General features: G+C 46.2%; 7 protein-coding genes across 7 annotated transcripts; 3 read left to right on the forward strand and 4 right to left on the reverse strand.

The window, feature by feature from the left end:
- Positions 1 to 644: 644 nt before the first annotated feature.
- On the forward strand, positions 645 to 4,555 carry BGW36DRAFT_308768 (uncharacterized protein; the record flags this gene model as incomplete). The annotated part of the gene is made up of 4 exons (XM_046212361.1): positions 645 to 3,717; positions 3,889 to 4,247; positions 4,309 to 4,379; positions 4,432 to 4,555. 4 exons carry the CDS (start codon positions 645 to 647, stop codon positions 4,553 to 4,555), a joined length of 3,627 nt encoding a protein of 1,208 aa, XP_046065847.1.
- A 458-nt stretch (positions 4,556 to 5,013) lies between these two features.
- BGW36DRAFT_308558 (ASST-domain-containing protein) lies at positions 5,014 to 6,723 on the reverse strand (the record flags this gene model as incomplete). The annotated part of the gene is made up of 2 exons (XM_046212341.1): positions 5,014 to 5,694; positions 5,749 to 6,723. The coding sequence occupies 2 exons, from the start codon at positions 6,721 to 6,723 to the stop codon at positions 5,014 to 5,016; spliced, it is 1,656 nt and encodes a 551-aa protein (XP_046065848.1).
- Positions 6,724 to 7,952: 1,229 nt separating this feature from the next.
- BGW36DRAFT_71876 (uncharacterized protein) lies at positions 7,953 to 9,125 on the reverse strand. Its single transcript, XM_046222538.1, has 3 exons — positions 8,865 to 9,125; positions 8,303 to 8,804; positions 7,953 to 8,249 (listed from the first exon to the last, which is right to left on the reverse strand). Exon 2 carries the CDS (start codon positions 8,750 to 8,752, stop codon positions 8,303 to 8,305), a length of 450 nt encoding a protein of 149 aa, XP_046065849.1. The 5' UTR covers positions 8,753 to 8,804; positions 8,865 to 9,125; the 3' UTR covers positions 7,953 to 8,249.
- Positions 9,126 to 10,516: 1,391 nt separating this feature from the next.
- BGW36DRAFT_308276 (pyridoxal phosphate-dependent transferase) lies at positions 10,517 to 11,836 on the reverse strand (the record flags this gene model as incomplete). Its single annotated transcript, XM_046212322.1, has 1 exon — positions 10,517 to 11,836. The coding sequence occupies one exon, from the start codon at positions 11,834 to 11,836 to the stop codon at positions 10,517 to 10,519; it is 1,320 nt and encodes a 439-aa protein (XP_046065850.1).
- A 267-nt stretch (positions 11,837 to 12,103) lies between these two features.
- On the forward strand, positions 12,104 to 14,624 carry BGW36DRAFT_420790 (putative Zn(II)2Cys6 transcription factor). The gene is made up of 3 exons (XM_046219523.1): positions 12,104 to 12,779; positions 12,850 to 13,287; positions 13,346 to 14,624. Exons 1-3 carry the CDS (start codon positions 12,109 to 12,111, stop codon positions 14,136 to 14,138), a joined length of 1,902 nt encoding a protein of 633 aa, XP_046065851.1. The 5' UTR covers positions 12,104 to 12,108; the 3' UTR covers positions 14,139 to 14,624.
- Positions 14,625 to 15,063: 439 nt separating this feature from the next.
- On the forward strand, positions 15,064 to 16,245 carry BGW36DRAFT_308759 (uncharacterized protein; the record flags this gene model as incomplete). Its single annotated transcript, XM_046212359.1, has 3 exons — positions 15,064 to 15,498; positions 15,563 to 16,040; positions 16,100 to 16,245. The coding sequence occupies 3 exons, from the start codon at positions 15,064 to 15,066 to the stop codon at positions 16,243 to 16,245; spliced, it is 1,059 nt and encodes a 352-aa protein (XP_046065852.1).
- Positions 16,246 to 17,446: 1,201 nt separating this feature from the next.
- BGW36DRAFT_351841 (uncharacterized protein) lies at positions 17,447 to 19,297 on the reverse strand. The gene is made up of 6 exons (XM_046213367.1): positions 19,150 to 19,297; positions 18,885 to 19,065; positions 18,758 to 18,825; positions 18,378 to 18,690; positions 18,236 to 18,296; positions 17,447 to 18,182 (listed from the first exon to the last, which is right to left on the reverse strand). The coding sequence occupies exons 1-6, from the start codon at positions 19,156 to 19,158 to the stop codon at positions 17,663 to 17,665; spliced, it is 1,152 nt and encodes a 383-aa protein (XP_046065853.1). The 5' UTR covers positions 19,159 to 19,297; the 3' UTR covers positions 17,447 to 17,662.
- Positions 19,298 to 20,970: the final 1,673 nt, after the last annotated feature.

Consider the following 20,970-nt stretch of genomic DNA (forward strand, 5'->3'; position numbering starts at 1 on the left):
ATACTCAGTGCACTGTCACAGACCACGTCTCGCCATAATCATATCATCATCTTTGAAGCCCATCGCTGTTATCGCTCCATACTTCTCGGGCATCCGGCTGACGAGACTGGGAAAGACACGGTCACGACAGGGAATCATCCGTACAGAGTGGAGTGTATGAGTGAGTTCAATAGTGTACGTACTCCAACATATCCCCCTCTCCCCCAGAAAACAAACCCCTGCATCTTGCGCCGTTGAGCTTGCTCAGCAAAGCTGCCTGGACCAGGCTACACGGTCAGAGGTGCCGTGCGAGCATCAGAGCTGCCACGAGGGCCGCTGGACTTGTCGAGCATTGGCTACTAGGCGGCAAGGGGCCATCCTCACGCAGTCCTATGCCAGCTCGTCCCCAGGCTCGTCTTGCTCCTGCTTCCATTCGAAAGTGGGGGGTATATTACGCGGTCACTCGCACTAGTTTATGCAAAACATTTTACTCTACTTGCAGTATATGAGTTTGAGCTCTTGTCGACGGCCGCGAAAAAAGACCTTCTGCCTAGGTCAAGGTTGATCGAGGACAAAGCTAACTTTATGCGCATGTAGCAGTTCGAACTATAACTTATCTTGCGTATACACCTACCGGCGAATAACCGTCTCGGCTAGTCGAAACAATGGCGTCCACGGAAGACCCAATTCCTACTGCTCCTGAGGCCACCGAGTCTGTTTCCGCCGACCCTGCTGCTTCAGCTCCGGAGACTACAGAGCATCCTCCACCGGCAACGCCCGTAGACTCGGCCCTGCTCTCGGGCTCAGAAGCCATAACCAGCCCGGAAACAGGCAAGGAAAATGCGTCTCCGTTGAAGAAGACTACTGCCCCAGCGAGTGCCACCAAGAGGCCTACCTCCAGTACGACAACGACAAAGCGACCTGTAGGATCGACGGCGACATCGGCTACGAAATCAACAGCGCGAACCAGTACTGGTAGCACTTTGAACAAGCCTCCCACGCGCCCTACCACCACTACTACGAGCACTGTGCGCCGACCTCCCAGCACAAGCACTACGGCCACCCATCGGTCCCGAGCATCCATCAGCAGCTCCGCCGATGAAAAATCTTCCAAAGTAGCCAGCTCTGGTGATGAAAAAAAGGGTATCTCGAGCGCTGCCAAGCGCATGTCTCTAGCTGGTACCCCTTCTACTCGTGCCCCGACAAAGACGACGACCTCAACGGCGGATCGTCGTACCAGCGTGATAGGTTCTGCTGTCGACAAAAAGCCCTCAACAATTACTCCCCGAACTACCACTACTACTAGACCAACGACTACCACAACCCGGACTCCGACTACAAGCACTTCCACCGCTCGAACTGCAACCCGACCAACTTCAACAGCTACCCGGCCAACAACGTCATCTGCAACCGATGCTAAGAAGAAATTGAGCACTGTTTCAGGCGCGCGACCGGCCGGTGATGCCGTTGACTCCGCGAAGCTAGCCGAGTTGCGGGAGAAACTAACCGCAAACGAAGCCACGATAGCAAGCTTGAAAACTGAGTTAGAAAGCGCCCAGACAAAACTAGCTACTTCTGCTCAGTCAGCAGAGGATGAGTCATCCAAGGCTGCGACTGCAACTGCGACAGATGAAATCAAAGCAGAGCATGCCGCTCAGATTGACAAACTTTCTCTTGAACACGGTCAAGCCATCCAAGCTCTACAGGAGAAACTTGAGGCCGCGGAAACCAAACACAAAGAACTTGAAGTCAAATCTGTGGAAGATCTGGAAGAAGCTAGGAAGTCCGCATTAGATCAAAATGACTCGCAAACAGTCTCAATGTTGGAGGAAATCAAGGCATCGCATCAAGCAGAATTGGAGAATCTGCAGAAAGAGCTAGAGGCCGAGAAAACCGCGGCGGCCGAGACTAGATTGCAGATTGACCAATTGACAGAGGAGCTGCAGACCCAGAAAACGGCATCGGAAGAGGCTTCCAAGGTTGCCCAGGAAAAAGAGGCCACTACTCTTGATAAGCACAATGGTGTTGTTGAACAGCTAGAAAGGGAATTGAAGGGACGGGACCAGGTTGTTGAGAATCTTGAAGGTGAATTGAAGAAACTCACCGATACGAAAGACAAGGAAATCGCCGCAGAGAAGGAGGCTATCGCTGACAAGACATCTTCACTTGAGTCCAAGATTGCTGAACTTGAAAGCCAACTCTCTAATGCCATGTCTGCCCAACAAGACTCTGACAAGGTTATCAAGCAGCTCAACGAAAAGGATAGTGAGATCGCCGAACAGAACGAAGTCATCAAGGCATTGAAAGCTGAAATTGACCAGCACAAGGAGACGTCTGGGTCGTTGAAAGCTGAGATTGAAGGTTTGCAAGCGAAGTCTAGCGAGGCAGATGACAAGAGTCGAGACCTGAGTGTTTCACACGAACGTGCTCTGGCAGAAATCAAAGCTGAACACGATTCCAATACCGCCACTCTCGCTGCCAACCATGCTCAGGCGCTCACAGAAGCCAGCCAGACTGCCGAAGCGTCCAGGAATGAGCTTCAGCAGAAACTTGACGCAGCTGAGGAATCCACCAAGCAGACGCAAGAGAAGCTTGCCGCTGCCGAGCAGGCCCTTGCGGATGCTCAGCACAAGTACGAAGAAAGCGCTGGCTCGGCCAGTGAGGCTGCGAAGCGGGAAGTTGAGTCATTGAAGGAGAAGGTCGTCTCTCTGGAGGAAAAACTCAACTCTAGTAACGAAAAGATCCAAACCCTTGACGCCGATTTGAAGGCCAAGCGCGAACAGCTCAACTTGCTCCAGCAAAAGTTGCAAGACGAAGCCACTGCCAACTCGCGATCTGCAGAAGAGCTATCGGCGGAACTGGCACGTCTTACCGAGGAGCACGCACGTGCTATTGAGGCTTTCAAGGCTGGCCACTCAGCTGAGATTGAAAAGCTGACTGCGTCTCATACGGAAGCGCTTGGGGCTATTCAATCCAAGCATGATGAACTTCTTTCTTCTCGAGGGGACCTTGAGTCAAGCCATGCTGAGAAACTTCAAGCTCTACAGTTGAAGCATGATGAGCTTCTTTCAACCAAAGCTGACCTCGAATCGAACCATGCTAAGGAGCTCGACGCTCTGCTATCGAAGCATGACGCGCTTCTTGCCTCTCAGGGTGAGGCTGAATCGAACCATGCTAAGGAGCTACAAGCTCTGCAATCGAAACACGACGCGCTTCTTGCCTCCCAACGCGATGCAGAATCGAGCCATACCGAGAAGCTTCAAGCTCTTCAAGTACAGTTAGCTGCAGCCCAGGAAGAGAGTTCATCCCAGGTGACATCTCTAACCGAATCTCATAAAGCGGAGATCGCGGCTTTGACTAAAGAGTTTGAGGGAAAACAGGCTAAGTTGAAAGAAGAATTGGAGAGCTCCCAAGCGTCCAAGTCCGCAGAGCTCGACTCTGATCACAGCAATGCCATCGAGGAACTTCTCACCGCTCACGACGCCAAACTGACAAGCCTTCGAAGTGATCTGGAGGCATCACACCGGGAGAAAGTTGACTCTCTGCAAAAGTCTCACGAGGCAGTCCTTGCCGATGTGAACGAACAACTCGCTGTGGCTAGCTCAACGGCCGCGGATACCTCTGTTGTTGATGGCTTGAAGCAGCAGATTGCTGACCTAGAAGCGAAACTCGCTACCGCGAACGACAAGCTAGCTGCTGCTGAGCAGAAATCTACTGCGGCCAGTGAAGAACTTGCCAGTAAGCATGGCGAACAACTCGCCAACCTCCAAAAAGAGAAGAATGAGGTAGTTGAAAAGCACCAAGCGGTGGCGTCTCAGTTAGAAGAAGCTCAGAAATCACTAACGGAGCACGAGAGCACAAAATCACATCTCGAGTCGATCTCTCAACAGCTGTCAAGTGTTCAAGAAGAGCTGAACACTCTCAAATCTACACATGAGCAGACCATCAGCGAGCTCGAATCCGCCAAGAGCCACAAAACCGCCATGGAGGAACAGATCGTCAAGGGCGAAAAGGAACTCACCAGCCAGATTGAAAAGAACATGTCCCTCTTGACACAACTGACAGAAGTTGACTCTGCAATCTCAAACAACCGCAAGCGCGTTCGCGAACTCGAGGCCGAATTAGCATTGCTCAAGGAGGGAAAGAATGAGACAAGCAAATCGGGAGATCTGTCGGCGAGCAAATGGGCTACTGCAGATGACGAGGCTGATGACAAGAACGCGGCAGCTGAGGAAGGTGAGAAGCTTGGTTCTTCCATTGAGGGAACGGTGGGGAGTCCCCGTTGATATACCTCATTGACTCTGCGGGACATGACTGACAGCGCGACAGATGGCAAGCATTCAGGAGCAGCTTAAGCAGATCCGGGCTACTAGTGACGATTGGTACGACGAGCACCGGAGGTAAGTTCATACCTTCTTTTATACTTGTTTAACACTTACTAATACCTTCTAGAATCATCGGTGAACTCGTACAGGTTTCTCGCGGCACGACTCCAGAACCGTCAAAGACCACAGCCGGAAAGTCGCCGACTGCATCAACCATCCAAGAAGCAGCCGAAAGCTCTCAGACTGAGTAGATTTGACGTGTTGAGTGTGTGTTAGATTTCTTATGTACTTTCCTTGCGCTTGACAAAGCTGTAAATATTATCCCACGCTGTTTGGATACCCTTGTCTGTGTGTTCTTTTATGCGTGAGGGGCTTATGTGATTTGAACCGCCTGCCCATATTGAAATGTTTCCTAATCGTTGTATAATTTCCGTTCTGGAATGTTCCCCCGTAATGCTTCCATAATACACCATTATCTATACCCGTCTTGACTGTCAACTACTCCTACATTTCCACAATTTGAGATATGTTGTTGGTTTGATATGATGCTTCGAGGCAAATCAATGTTTAAAACAATTATTAACTTGCTATCTTGAAATTATCTCCAATGGATCATTACTCAACGGTGACTTTTTCAAACATATATTTACAAATTCTCATCAATTCTACCAACTTAATATTAACATCAAGAAATTAAAAGCAAGACACCTTAGATCTTCACAACAGTCGAGTTCCGCTCAACATTCAGCGTTGGATCGGATCCACTAACCATCACGTAAGAAACGTCTTGAGTAATAGGGAAAACAGTCTCGAAGCCCATCTTCCTGATCGCGCCAAGGAACTGCATATCATCCTCCGACGCTCCTCCATACAGCGAGTACGAGCTCACGTCCGTTGCGCCGTTCCAGCTCACATACCCGAGCGTCGCGTTCGTCGCGTTTGTGCATCCGGACAATCCAGCCGGCACCTCGCCCTGCGCAACCACAAAACTGGGAGGAATCGTGGGCAGCCCGTGCCAGACTTGCTTGAAGGCCCGGTAGCTGTCACCGCCGCCGATGCTGTCGAATTGTGCGCTCCAGCGCACATCTTGGCCGGTCGCGGCGTCGGGGCCGTACTCCTTCATGATCGCCGAGGAACCGTAGCCCATAAACCAGTTCCCGTTGCTGAGCTGCATTGTCGAGCCTTCAGCCCACGCGTTGAGGGGGTCAGAGGCATCGTGGAGACTGGCAAGCAGCTTGGGAGGGGTTTTGGGGTTGGGTGGTAGAGTCAATTGCAGCGCGAGACCGGTCGAAACGGCCACTTTGCCTGGTTGGTTGTTGTCGTTGTTGAAGTATGTCAGGATTGCCTCTGTCGCCGAGACATTGGTGATACGAGCGTGATGTTGCCATTTCTAAACGCACTGGTTAGTACAGTCTCTCTAGAATCCGGATGGAGGGATACTCACGAATGTGCCGTTTGCTGGGAGAGATCCGAAATCTCCGCCAGTCTGTCCGTCGATGGTCCATTCGATCTCGCCCGTCTTGCGGTTGACCAGGTATGTGGACCAGGTATGGCGGCAGTTGATCAGCATATAATCGCCGTACGACTGGATCGAGTTCATGTGGTAGAGATCAATAGCGCCGCTCTTCGGGACCCCAGTCTTCGGGACTCCCGCATGGGACTGGTTGGTAGGGATATGATCGAGGGCGCTCCAGACAGACAGAATATTGCCGGATTTAATGTCAACCTCGACCGCGAGCGCATCAATGACCCAGTCATTCGCCGTTCCGCCCACAGACGTCAGATCCCACTGCGTCAGGTTGAATGCCGTAACATACATAGTGTTCTCGGGAGTGATGTAGTGCTCGTGTAGATCCGAGTCGCAGATGGACGTTACTCCATCGCCCTTGGTCAGGTTTAGTTGGGGGCAGATGGTGTAGATTTCCGTGTAGGTTTTGTCGACGACATGCACCTCGCCCCAGCCAATGCCAGCGAAGCTTTGCGGCCCGACGGGCGTGTAGTATGTGAAGACTGGCTCGCCGTCGAGTGTCTGCACCTTGATATCCGTGGCGCCGCGGGGGTTCGGGTTCGCCCAGACCAGCTCGCCGGCGCTGGTCATGATGAAGTTGTTCACTTCCTTAGGTTTACCCTGGCCGCTCTCGCTGCCGGGGCTGAAGAAGAGCAGCCCATCGCCAAGCTCCTTGCCGTTGGTGGTGATGTTCAGCTGTGGCGGCGTGCTGCCGAACGACTGGAAGGTCTGGAACGGCCAGAACGTGGTCGAGTTATCGACGACATTCACGGCGCTGGTCGCGCAGATGCTTGATGCCCTGGCGTGGTGGTTGTGATGGCGGACATGGTGGCTGTTGCTTGCCAGAGACAGAGGAGCTTGGAGGCAGAGCAGCGCCGTGAGAGACGCGAATGTGGAGAGCGTTGAAGTCATTCTGATATCAATATCACGTCTTCGGACCCTGAGAAGGTGTGATAGCTCGCACGCAATCTGTTAACTCTCTGATGCAATTGCGCCATCGCTGGCTATTTAAATGCTTGATTTTTTAGGGCAGGCCAAGACGCAAGTCATCCCCATGTAGTTGCATCGCTCTGCTCGGCGGCTCCGAATGCCACTGAAACAGCATAATCATCAAGGCTAGTGGACAGCCAAGACATTCGGGGTGTTGAATAATTAGATAGAGGTAGCCAGAAGAGCTATGCAGGACGCACGTTGGATAGGCCACGCACCCTCGACATATTGAGATCTTCCTGGCGGATGTGTTGGGCCCAATCGCAGCGCCACGATCCCCTAATGGATCAGCTCTAGCGTGGTGTTTAACGGCCTACGGTAATGATTGTCAATCAGCAGTTTCCAGTGTAACCGCGGCAAGCCAAGTGCGCAATGATCGGCGCTGCTATCAGCCTGTTCCTGAATCCCACCTGCAATTTCGAGCTGGTCTGGGGGGACATGTCATCCTCCTGCTGCATGCAGTGTGCCGGATGGCTAGGTAGAGTCAAAGAATCAAAGAACCATGCGAGATTTCGATCCAGGCAAGTTAATTATATCCGTGAATCTGAGATACTAGGGGCTTGGAACTCAGTCTATGACTCCATGATATTTGTTCTTAAAATGCTGTCGCACGCTTCAATGCCAACGCTTCGTGGTAAGTAACACGTCAGCTTAGAGAGTAGACACGGTTTATGAAATACCGCCAACAATTGAACTGGCATTGTACAAAAAACAATTGTTACAGACATAATTTAGAGTATGGTGGGAAAGGAAAGCAAATTAGGAAGGAAGCAATCGATAGTAGATCGCGCTTCGCTATTTGAAACGCCTCTAGAAGCTACAGCCCTGTGCTTACTTGTCATCCATGTTCGATGCATCTGACCAACAAGCCACAATAATTTACCATGCCCAGCTGATCTGGCAGTTGACAACACCCGAATAGAAGTTCTAACACCTTCCTAATCCATTTCAATGGAAGACAAGAGACAGAATAAAGCTTGGTTGAACTGCACTGCCTTTACATGTGAAAGCACAAGACTTACTAAAATTCATTCAGATTTGAAAATTCATACCAAAATTGATATTATTGATGCTACATGCCTTGTAAGGCGGATATTCTATTACCCAGAGAAGTTGAAACTGAGTCCAAGCTGAAGAAGCCAGTAATGAATGTCGGGTTTAGCTATTAGCTTTGGTAAGTTACTAGTTAGACAGAACGCATTTATTAGTTACATTTATTGAACCTGGTGTCCTCCGCAATAACAAGTTTCAAGCCTTTGCATTCGCACGAGGATATGGGAAAACCCTTGTTACGTGGGAAAACCATATCAAGGCTTACACGAAACGTTTTCCGCATTACTATACGATACTGCAGGTATCTTTTTTAGGACATCGATTAAGAGTGATTCCTTTCCCATTGGCAAACGACAAATAAAGAGAGTTCCTGTTGGACCCACGAATTCTTTGCCCTAAATTGTAACCGTCAATCCCATCGTAAGCCATTGATTAACGATCGACTCACTTAATTAGCAAAAACACCGCCTAGAGCATCAATATCCGAACCAGCCCGTCCCGTTAATCCAACAAATGTACCATTCCCGACCGTTTGATGCGTAGGGTGAGCCTGTGAATTGCCACCAAGCAAGACATTTTGTTGCTTGGTGGTATTAAATCCAATCCCAGTGACGAATCCACCGTGTATGCCGCTAACGCTTTCCTCAGTTCCCCAGATGTCCATACTAGTGACTTTCTCGCCGGGATCAAAGTCGTAATGCGCGTCGGGGGAACCTTTGGCGGTACCATACTGGGTCAGATCTCGGGATCGGAATCTGAGACGCAGGCCGCGTAGGTCTAGGACCCCATCGGGATATCCGTACCAAGCATCAATGCCTGCGAGCTGGGGGAATTGGTATTTTTCAAAGTCATCACCACCGGTGCCTGGTGAAGGGGTATTCTTAACGACTTGAGACATGTTAGGAGAGTATATGCCTGGATGTGCAGAAACGATGTGTGGTTATTGAATACTTTTAAATCAATCAATTGATCAGCTTGAAAATCTCATCAAAGGTTAGGACGGAAATCACCGTTTATATATTCAAATGCCAATAGATGAAAAATCTAATGCATTGATCAAATTTCCACATTAAACCCACTGTCTAACACCGAAAATTCGTTCTTGATGTAGTCTATGACGCATGCAAGATTTTGTCTTCATCTATTTCGCTTAATGACCATAACTTTCACTACTCATCTCACCATGGATTGATTTGCCGATATACAGGTAAGATCGATTGATGCATGCAGCAATGTCGAATATAGCTCATTTCCTAATAAGTATCAAACGAGTGGATTGCAGCCATTTTATTATCCATGGCTCCTAATTATCGATGTCTTGAAACTCATTGCCAGTTAACTTTCAAACCCAACCAAAACACATCCAACATCTATTACCAATGTGTGTATGCCTTTTTTGGGGTTGCTTAATGGAGTTGTTACTGTAGGCTGTAAAGCCATATTTAACCTTTGAGAGGCGACGCTCTCCAACCATGGTTCACAAAATGGAACGGGTCTCTTCCGACACGGGCAGTAACTCGCCACCGAGGATGTTGAAAATATGGGGTGATTTAATACGGCTGAAGTTGACAGTCACAGAAAAAACTATTTTGTGTAATAATTGCCTGTAGCTGGCGTCCTATACGTAGACCAGTTGACGTCTTTCTCTGTTAGTTGTATCGATGCAAATGGTTCTTTCCGTATGATCAACAAGAAATAGTTGTGAATTACGGATGATTATTCGATCTTCTTGCATATTGATGTCATTTTAAACAAAAAAGCAAGTAATATCGTTAAAAGTGGAGCAATCATTACCAATGGGTTATTAATTCATCAATGGTCCGTACCGGCTGCTCACGGCACGATCCTTAACTGTAGGTCCACTAACCCCACGTCGCTGGTGGGTCATATCATATATGACAGTATGACATTTCGCTTTATTCAGTGGATCAAAAATGCAATATATACATATGTTGATGTCTTGGGCAATAGGGTCGCATCGTTTTGTTTTTGTTCCATGTTATGCATACTGCTATGCATACTGCTATGTGAGTCGCAGCAGGCGTCTGCTTGCGTTGATAGGCATTTGATATCGTAATCATCAGCGCCATTAATAGAGTGGAAGAAGCCTAGTTCCTCTTCTGGTATGGAACCTATCAATTACTAATGTTGCTGATCTAAGGCTGTTAATATGAGGTATTTTTAAAATTTAGAGATGTGAGTACTATAACATCATACGAAAACCATTGTATAGTTAGTGTGTATTTCGATGATTTTATGCTAAACCAATCTAGTGTAGCTAATTAGATGCTCGGACAGTTATTAAGTCCATTTCGCTAGGCTTTCGATTCTTAAGCTGGGGTTAAGCTTATAGCAAATCCGCTAGAGTGGGCTAGGAGGATATTGACAACAAACGGGGTTTCCCACAAGCCATTTTACTCTGCTAATAGTTGATATGGATTAATATGACTCTAGTATCATAATCAATGTTGCTACACTTAATTAACAGTAATGCAACCAAAAGTATTGATTACTTAAAGATGCTTCCAGATCATTCAACATCTGTAAGATTTCTCAAGGATATAGTATTCCAGCCTACTCTGACCCTGGTCTCGATTTCAAATTCCACGTGCCTTACTGTGACTTCAAAACATGACTATACCCTAATTAGTTAATAAACGCATCAGTGCAGCTTTTGTTGAAGTACAAAGTCAAAAGATTTATCTAAAATCTCAAGACCCTCCTCAATCTCCTCGGCAGATACGGTAACAGGCGGCGCCAGACGAAATACACCACCCATTCCAGGAAGATTGACAACGTTACAAGAAAGGCCGCAGGTTAAAGCCCTGTCACAGACAGCCTGACCCAACTCTATACCAGGAGCTTTACTCTTAGCGTCTGATATAATTTCAATACCTTGTAGTAATCCACGGCCGCGGACGTCCCCAATACACCAATACTTCTTCTGAAGCCTAAGTAGACCTTCCCTCAGCTGCGCACCATGCTCAGCTGCTGCCTCACAGATATTATCCCGCTCCACGATTTCCAAAACTTTATTGCCCACTGCAGCAGTGAGAGGATCATTCAAATGAGTGGTAAGCCACAAAAACCCTGCTTCTTTACAACCACGCTCAATCTCCGCGGTAGTACTAACTGAAGCCAAGGGAAGGCCACATCCAAGGGTTTTCGATAGTGCAAGGATATCGGGTACAATATTGCCGTGTTCAAAAGCAAACATTCGGCCAGTGCGGCCTACTCCGGTTTGAGCTTCATCCATAATGATAAGCATCCCACGCTTCTTACACTCAATGCTCATGCGCTGAAGATACCCATGAGGTGGCTCAAGGATACCTCCGGTGGAAAGGATGGGCTCCATGATGAAAGCAGCCAGAGATCCAACGCTTTGGCAGTCAATCATAGACCAGCCAAAATCCATTTCTGCTTCCCAGTCGTAGGAACCATCGGGCTTACGGAAAGGGGATCGATAGCCGTACGGCGCTGGAAACGCAAGCTGGCCTGGTATACATGGGCCACCGTTCCTTCTTCCAGCTGAATACGTTGCAGAGCCTGAGCCTTGGGTCAGGCCATGGTAACTGGCAGCGAAGGCGACAATTTCGAATCTTCCGGTGTATAATTTAGCGATTTTGATGGCCGCTTCGGTTGACTCGGAACCGGTATTAAGGAAGAAAGATTTCTCTAGAGGCAGAGGAAGAAAACGAGATAGGCGTTCGGCCAAGTCCACGACGGGATGAGTGATCATATTACTTAGGAGATGATCAAGCTCCGCAACGTACTTTCGAACCACTTCGATGATTTCGGGGTGAGAATGACCCAGCAGAGAACTCATTTGACCAGACGTGAAGTCAAGGATCTGCCTATTGTTGACATCGAAGAGTCGAATCCCTTTGGCCTTTACGATGATTGTGGGAGAAAAAGGAACCCCTGTTCGCATCAGATATTTGTCTGCCTTAGCAAAAAACATAGCTTGTTCTTCTGTGGCCATTATGACCTCTACAAAATGAGAGAGAACGACGTCAATAGAAAAATATACTTGAAAAAATCCAAGATTTGAATTCGACTTTAACAAACAGTGTCTTATCTACTCTGGTATTTATAATATCTGCCAGTGGGCGTTCCTGCAGTCCAAGATACCATATCTTTATACTAAACAATCTCTGATTGGTCGAGTTGGCCGCGGAACTCTATTTATGGTTATCGCCGCGGGGTTTTCCGCGCATCGATTCTCCTCGAAACCCAATGCGAGAATCTTCAAACATGGAGATAGAAGATAGGAGCCACAGGATTACCAAGAGGCCTCATAGGTCTCATTTGTTTCCAGCTTGTATACCCTGCAAAAAACGCAAGTCTCGATGTAAGACGACAGATCCCCAGGGCAACTGCATCATGTGCCAGGTTCATGGCACAGAATGCATATTCCCACAGGCAAATGGAAACATTCGAAGAACAAATACAGACCCAGTTCGTCGATTGGCAGCTAAAACAAGCAACAGTCAACCAATACGAAGCCAGCCGTTTTCTTTCACCCCAACTGAGCATTCTAACTACCAAGAACAGTCTCGGCCAGCGGGAAGTTCGAACGTTGGTTTCATGGACAGGGAATACCACCATGTTGAGAATAATGCCGTCGGTGAATTTTCGAATACGGTTGGAATCGTTGCCGAGGCTGGGAATAACAGCTCCCATATAGTTAGTCCGGCTGTTGCAGAGGATAACGAGGTTTTGGAAAGCTATCTCTCAAGTATTCCGAATGGCCGAAGGCGGAATATCATTCAGCCAAATTTGACTGCAAATCGATCCTTACGGCCTGTACTGTTTAATACTGTTCTGAGACGCCCATTGGGGCAATCCAATCAATCCCTATCAGCCATGAAATGCGAGATCATTGAGAAATGCCTGGAACATGTATCAAACGATGTTGTCGATCTGTAAGTGATGTTCTAATAATTTGAGGTCTGTTACTTTTCAGCATACAACAATTAACTAAGTATAATCAAGGTTTTTTCGGTATGCAAATATATGTTTCCCTGTTGTCGACGAAATCTCCTTTCGGAACGTCTATTCCACGCACAAAGGCCGTATTTCCCCGGCTCTTCTCAGCAATCTCTATTCAAATGCGCTTATCTACTGGAAAAACTCCCCATGTTTGAATTCCGGTCGCTCACCTGATGTTCGTTATATCTGGAACCAGGCAAATGAAGCGTTACATTCTGAATTATATCTATCTCCAGGCATATCAACTGTGATGGCCATTATTCTGAATGTTTGTGGTAGACCGAGTACCTCTATATTTGGTAATGGAGGGATGATTGGAAATGCAGTGGCCTTGTCCAATGCTCTGGGTTTAAATCGAGACCCATCCGGTTGGAATATTTCTCCATTAGAGAAAAAGTTTCGCGTTAGGATTTGGTGGTTGGTAGTTGTGCATGATCGATGGTATTTTTTACTATCATTTAAATTCCTGCATCGAATATATTCTAATGGTTTGATAAAGGTGCAGTTTAGCATATGGAACACCTCTCCAAATCCATCGCGCGCAGTACGATGTACCATTTCCAACGGTAGACGATATATGCTATCCAGATTCCTCTCATGATCACAAGGCCTCCGCTGAGATATTCGTTGCCTTGACCACGCTGACCGAGGTCTTGGCCGAGTATTTGGTACAGGTGTATAAAGTATCTAAGAACATATTGTATCCACCGGATGCCTCTGCATTGGATCTAGAATATGTTCTTCGCGATTGGGAGGATTCCTTGAGTGACAACATCCGTCGAATCATTCTTCGTGGAACAGATCTGAGAATACCCGGGGCTGCCAATCTCCGGTTGGCATATCTTGCGGTCAAGCTTTTATTAAGACGTCTACAGCTTAATAGCGACAAGACATATACAATCGCCGAAGACGAAAGTTCTAGCCTATTCTATGGGCAGACTCAGAGGGCGGCGGAGGAAATTCTTCACCTCGTGCAAGAATTAGATGAAGACCACTGTCGTGGATTTTGGCTTCCTGTTAATTCATTTTCTTTGACGTCTGCTACTACCTTCCTTCTTCGAAGTGGACTCCAGAACAGGAATTCAGATATCAACACACCAATGAAGATTGCGAAAAATATGATCGACTCACTCTGGTCTCACCGCCGAAGTTACGACTGGGATATTGCAGATGATTGTTTGGCTAACTGTAGTGACTTGGTCGAGAGAATTACACTGAATTTGGCCGCGACTGAAAACTGCAATATGCCCTTCAATACTATGGATACATCCTCTCTAGAACAGCTTGGTTAAATCAATCAATTCTGGACGAGTTGCTGATAAAATTTCCGGAAATCGCAGATACAAATGGACTTTGATTATGGCATTAATGTCAGCAGTGCCAATTGGTTTAGAGGTTAAATTCAACCTAGAGTTTTTTGTTGGATACGATAACTACTAGCACAACTTTCCCAGCTACTCTAGTCGTGTTGCTTGTTTTGTATCTGGGGCTCTAGGATGTCTGCTGATAGTGGCCTAGTACCAACAATTGGTTATGAGTATGGAATTTTCTACGAGGGCTTCTTTGGACAAGTCATTTACGACGAAAAACTTTTCTAAATTGTGTATTTGCACTACTCGTCAATATTCAGTCGTTGCTAAAATGTGCTAGCTCAGACGACGGGACCATAAAAACATGAGAAAACTTTTGGCTGACTATATAATCAATCATAAACAATCAAGTAACTAGCATCTGCCACAATTTCATATTCATCCAAGTAGTACGTATTATTGTTGGTCGACAACATGTGTGACAGTGTGCCAATCGCAAACCAAGTGGAAACAAGTGCGGGTGCGGTGGCTGTATTTGGAAATTAGGGCTCGGCGCCTAAATTGCCGGCTTATTTGCCGAACGGCCGGCCCATCGTCCATGATGAGGTTAGTATAGATCAGCTTGGCTGGGGACGCGTGTGAGACCCATCCGATGACCTCTCATTGTTCAACGTGGCTTGTGCTGCGATGAAAAAGGCCCATGCAGTTATATTATTCGGCGATAACTTAACCATTTTCGTTCATTAACCCTTCGTCCCCGCTGGATCGCATATTTTTCCACGTGGGTTTTTATCTTCCTTCAGGCTTGGATACAGTTTCAGTATTTTGGGATAAGATCCCTGTCCATTCATTATTTGCTTTTCGTTTCTTGTTACTGTGACAATAGACAAACGGAATGAGAGGCATTATGGGAGGTTCCATTGGAGTCGGTCTGCTCGGTCTTGTCCTGTCTGTGACTGCTCAATGTAGTTTATCGCCGGGTGACTCTAACTACAGAATTGACGTCCACTCACATGCTGTGCCAGACGTATGGCGCGCTGCACTCGTCCAGGCTGGATATCCCGTCAAAAATGGGACACTTTATACGGACGGCTTCCCTGTGTCTAACTGGACTTTGGAAGGGCACCTCGAAGCGATGACTGCTAATAGCGTCAACTATACGACATTGAGTATTAGCGCTCCTGGTGTTACGTTTCTGGCACACGATGCTACCAAAGCCAAGAATTTGGCTCGCAAGGTCAACTTGGCTATGCATCAATACACCCAACAGCACCCTGAAAAACTGGGTGCAATGTGCCTGCTGCCTCTCCCTCATGTCAAAGGAGCTATTGCTGAGATTAAGGTACAGATACATCGATAAGTGCAAAACGAAAACCTTTTAGAAATAGTCGTTAACTAGTCTACAGTTCTGTTTGGATACTTTGGGCTTCGACGGGGTAGGTATGTATACCAATTCTAATGGCACTTATCTCGGCGACTCTTCTTTGGATCCGATTTTCGAACTTCTGCAAGAGCGCAATGCCACCGTTTTCGTCCACCCAGCTGCTCCGGGCTGTGAGTCTGCCGGTATGGGATGGCCCTCACCAATGACCGAATATCCGTTCGACAGCGTTCGTGCCATGGAGAACATGCTCTTGAGTGGCCAACGTGCATCGTACCCGAATGTGACCATGATATTTCCTCATGGCGGCGGTGCAATGCCTTATCTCGCCACCCGCATTGCTGGCATGTCTTCTCTACCATTTTTAGGTGGCTTGTCTGTGCCCGAGTCTCTTGCTCAGCTTGCGGGTTACTACTTTGATACTGCTTCAGCCACCTCAGCCATTCAATTGAATGCCATGAAATCTTTCATTGGCATAGATCGTATATTGATCGGCACAGACTGTATGTCGAATATTCTATCCTTTCTTGTGGTTTGCTATTGGGACTGACTTGTCGACTAGATCCTTACGTGCCTGTGGCTCAGTCTGAACCGGCCTTGGCGGCTATCCAGACCAACGGCAATTTTACCAGCACCGAAATGGCGCAAATCAACAGCAAGAATACCCTGTCTGTCTTCCCTCGTATATCCGCGAAATTGGGGTGGTAGACAGGAAATCCGTTTGTGAACTAGATTAATATGCTAGAGTATACATAATGTAATATTTGCCCACAATGTTAAGTTGCGGGGTACATATATAGAGATTATAGAATAGTTTTGATAATACATGTAATACTACTATTTATATCTCTTTCCCTCTATATAACTCAAACAATATAATGGATGTTAGAATGAGTCCAAATTCTTCCAGAGGTTGTGACAGGTAATCAATAAGATTACATGGTATATTCCGTCCCATAACTAATTTCACCACCAGATAGTCCCTGGAGAAAGAAGACACACACATAACTTGGACTACTCTTCTATTTGCCAATATCAAAAATTTCAATTCAATAATCATGGTGGGTCCCCACGCCTCAAAGCATGTGGAGCCAACTACCTGACTCGTGAAAATATTTGGCCTACCCAACAATTTTCAGGGAGCGCTACTTGCATGAAAAAGTCTAATACTGGTGTAAAGTAACTAACTAAAGCTAAATTACGATAAGTCCGTCGTACATTAGTCAATGTCTGTCTAGAAAAAGCATGGTCATGCTTGTCGGAAATTTACAAACTGCGAGTTTTCTCGACAAGTCGGCTTAGGCCGCCTCCATCGCGAATATAGCTACTATTTTCCTAACTTAATCACATATTTGCGTAGTATTATAGGCAATCATCCCTTCATTCCTAGCTATATATACCAGTGCACTGTAAGTGTTGCGGGCTGGAAGTGAATAGAATTTAACATTTTCTGTTATATATGCTCGACTTCCAAAAAGGGGAGGGGTAAAGAAAAGAAAAAGTGGCTCGACAAACACCCGTATACACGGCTTAACCTTGCCCTCGAAAGTTCAAGTTCAAGTACGTTAAAAAGTGGATTTGATGGAAGGCTTTGGAAACGTTAATATTTCCGTTCTATCCGGAGAGCATCGCTCACGACATCATTAACAATTGTTTCGTATTTCACTTTGTTCAGTCGCTTCTCTATGGTCTGCTTTGGGTTGAATAACGTGACAAGGCCTAGGCTATGTTAATTAATTTATCCCGACGGAGTCACCGGGAAAGGTATGTGTATTCGTATTAGTTTTTGTTTCCTCCTGTTCTTTTCCCCCCTCATTTGTGTAGCCGCCGGAAATCTTCCAGGACCGGATGAATATTAGTTCTAGGAGTTACACATGATCTCTATAGCCTTCTGATCTGATTGTCGTGAAGGAAATTTTGTCATTATTTTGATTGGCTTTGAATGTCTAAGTCTCTCGGCTAAGAAAAAATCACAAGTCTAAAATTCAATGCTCATTTAGAACGTAACATGCGTGATATTCCCGTCAATGAAAAAACAGTTCAGCCAAGCCTAACCTTACAATAAACCCCTTAAATAGCCGTTTCCCCCATAATTAATATCGAGTAAATCCAGTCAACAACTATTTTACTGACGGTAGTGTACCGCTTCCGACGATGTCGAAATATTGTATTGTACCGATATGCCATTTGCAGGATGATGGTTACCGTTTCTGTCACTGGAATTTGAGTCGGATCCCGACCCAACCGTGACTTCATTAGCATATGCTCTTGTAATCGTCTTTGTAGAATCATTATCGGTGTTATCGACATTCTCCTCGTCTATACCTGATATTGAAGAAAGTGGGATAGAGCGCCCTTGCTGATGATTGCTGTTGTTTCTCCCGTTCGTATTATTTTGACCTGATGAACGGGCTCCTTTTGATTGATCGTAGTGGTTCGCGTAGGTTCCGCCTCGACTACTACGTAGAAAGCGAGGCGCAATGACGTCCACCGCTGGTTTGATGCCGGGAATGCAGTTTGCGATGATGGCGACTGCGAGCTCGACTCCGGACCAAATCGAGACGCCGTATGTGTCCCACGTGGGATCTTTGCTGCGATAGAGCTTGACAATGTAGACCATTCGTACGATACTTGCGACGCAGGCACTACATACGGACTTAGTTAATATCACTTAATCTCGAACGGATGCAGTACTGACAATGCACCGAGCGACAGAATGCCAATGAGAATTATTTTGCTTCTTCGAGACATTTGAAGACCTTGAAAGAAAAGTCAGCATCATTTCCCCCCATTTCTTTAAGGCTAGAAGCATTTCATGGATGAGATGGAAGGAAATATACCTATAATCGTCGGAATAGGTAATGCCAGGATCCAAAAATCAGTTACTAGCGACAAAGCTGCTGTCGAATACCAAAATGGAATGGAGGGGAAACAGTAATAATGCGCATATTTGCTCGAATCATAGACAGCGTCAATCGGTTGACATTGGAATAATGTTGCTAGGACGATAGCCACACTCATCACAGCAATGAAGACAATTGTGCCCCAGATCACATTTCGCAGATTGAGGAAGACATGCTTGTAGAGGAGGAGAGTGGAAACCTTGATCAGTCCACTGATGACCGTATAGATAATATGTGTTACCCAACGAAGCTATTGTTTATATCCACCAATCAATATTCAAGTTTTGAGGAAAGGGAAAACCCAAATAAAGTCATACCTTAGCCGCAGGTAATGCATCTGACTTTTCCAATTGGCCTATATGTTTTCCTGTGCCATATTTTACTCCTTCGCGACAGAGAGGATTAGTTACTAAACCACTAATGTATTTCAACATTGAAACATACCCAGACCAGCAACTACGATGTTCAAAATCGCAAAAATGGTTGCTGCAATGATTGTCCAGTCATCAGAACTAGGGCGTCTTTTCAGGATGATGACTTTGCTAATGAGACGAAGGAGAACGAATATTGTCGCAACGGCTTGAATAGTAGCATTGACAATGATAATTGTCGGTCCACGACCAGGCTGTTCAAAATTAGTTTATACGGATTATTTTCAAACATGATTTCTTTTGATTCTTGGAAAAGGCGCAAGGAAAGAAAAACATACCCCTGCCATCTTCAAGCAGCTTTCTGCTCAAGTGTGAACCCGAGACTCGAAATTCACGCGCGTGCCGCTCCATAAATAGTAAAATCCCAAATATAGTGGGATTCACGATTCTAATCAGACGAGAAAATCGATCGATGGATCTAATCGGAATCGGAATATTGTATGTGGAGCTGCTACCCTGTCCAGCATTTGACTCTTTAGTCCTTAGTCCTTACGCCAAGAAATGACGGATTAACTAACTTTCGTCAATTAGCCGGATACGGCGAAAAGCCTTTCCAACACAGTGGCGTGCGATCTATTGGAAGAGCTGGAACGCGTCGACCTGGTTCTCCTGGATATAGTGGATTCTCCCTACCCGAAGCGGATAATATTCTGGTCAATTGGTGCGTGGTGTTAGCAGTCAATGAGCCTCAAATTGTCACCTTAAATTTTCTCTTCTAGTATCAGGCACCAGCAGTATAAGTTGGTCTTATCGAATAAAAATCCCAGCTTGGACCTTGTATTATCCTTCATCAATTTCTCTAGGTTAGTACATTTTAGGTGCGCATATACAGATGCTCTCGGTTGCCAGACTATCCCAGCCAGCGGATCAAGCTGCTTCAAAGCGCCCAAATGCATAGTACATGATCCACTATGAGTTGGTTGCTTGGTTGCCCCAAGTCAAACGGCAAGGTAGACATGCCAAAGACGCACCCCGAATGCATGCATTATGAAAACTGAAAGAGAGTTTACATGTGAGTACAGGCCTCCAAGCTTAGGAAATCACATGTAATGTTGCTATTTTGGTAGTACATTTATCTCCTGTCCGTAATTGAACAACAGCAGGCATGCACGGGCGCGTTGACGCGTCCCGGACTTCTACACAACATTGTCACTGGCAAAGATATTTTCCATTGAGGACACCCAAAACAAATTATGAGATTACATGACACACCACATCATACAAAGGACCGAAATTTGGCTAAAATACATGTAAAGACTTCTTCAGCTATACATATAGTCATTGTGTACACAATGAACGATGTAAAGTGTCGCAGAATGATGTCCAATCCAACATAGAGGAGCTCACTAAAATCGCCGCAGAGTCTCTCAGTTTGGAGCGTAATGTCCGTGTAAAAAGTTTAGCAATGGACTGTTAACAAAACCTTCCTTCTCACTATACATGATGATAAATAAATTGTTAAGAAAGTCCCGAATCCAGACACAGAACAACCATACTACACTACAGCTAGCAGGATCGCTACCATGGAATTTGTGATGCAATCTGACACATTAATGTCTCTATTCTTCGCTGACCAATAATTTAGGCCAGGAGTGTTCTTGGGACCCCGGTTCCAAAGGTTCTGAAAGACCGACCTTCTGGAAGTAGATGTATTCTTCTTGTTTCTGGAGAAATATTCCCAAACGACGACCTTCTCCAGATCCATTTACCGGCTATCCCATATATTGTGCAGTACATCAACTGCGTTAATGATCTGCCCCCGTTTTACAGAGAGGTAGATGAACGAGTTAACTTTATAAGGAATTATGCGAGAGCTAAAAACATATCGGATTTTCGGTCTTTGGAAATTTATTCGCAGGAAAACAGTTACCATTTTTCATACCATATATGATATTATCTTACAGAATGAGGTTATGAAGGAGCACTCGCCTTGAGGCATTTATATCTGGATACGTCACTTTTCATATGTGTTCTCGGAGATATAAGCTCGCTGAATTACAAATTCCCGAGGGTTTAGAAGCAAAGAAATCTTTTTTCTCTACCGTAAATTCAGACTAGAACAAATCCCTGCACACTATAGAGGAATAAGACATTCTCTA

This window comes from Talaromyces proteolyticus (assembly GCF_021365285.1).
Source record: "Talaromyces proteolyticus strain PMI_201 chromosome Unknown BGW36scaffold_15, whole genome shotgun sequence".
In the NCBI taxonomy this organism is placed as follows: domain Eukaryota; kingdom Fungi; phylum Ascomycota; class Eurotiomycetes; order Eurotiales; family Trichocomaceae; genus Talaromyces; species Talaromyces proteolyticus.

Excerpts from the sequence above, each read along its gene's own strand:
- BGW36DRAFT_71876 (XM_046222538.1), bottom strand. The coding sequence starts at position 8,752 with ATGTCTCAAGTCGTTAAGAATACCCCTTCACCAGGCACCGGTGGTGAT.
- BGW36DRAFT_420790 (XM_046219523.1), top strand. The coding sequence starts at position 12,109 with ATGGAGATAGAAGATAGGAGCCACAGGATTACCAAGAGGCCTCATAGG. Across the intron at positions 12,780-12,849 it reads TCAAACGATGTTGTCGATCT|GTTTTTTCGGTATGCAAATA; the intron begins GTAAGTGATGTT and ends AGTATAATCAAG. Across the intron at positions 13,288-13,345 it reads GTAGTTGTGCATGATCGATG|GTGCAGTTTAGCATATGGAA; the intron begins GTATTTTTTACT and ends GGTTTGATAAAG.
- BGW36DRAFT_351841 (XM_046213367.1), bottom strand. Across the intron at positions 18,297-18,377 it reads ACCTATTCCGACGATTATAG|GTCTTCAAATGTCTCGAAGA; the intron begins GTATATTTCCTT and ends TTTTCTTTCAAG. Across the intron at positions 18,183-18,235 it reads ATTCTGTCGCTCGGTGCATT|TGCCTGCGTCGCAAGTATCG; the intron begins GTCAGTACTGCA and ends GTCCGTATGTAG.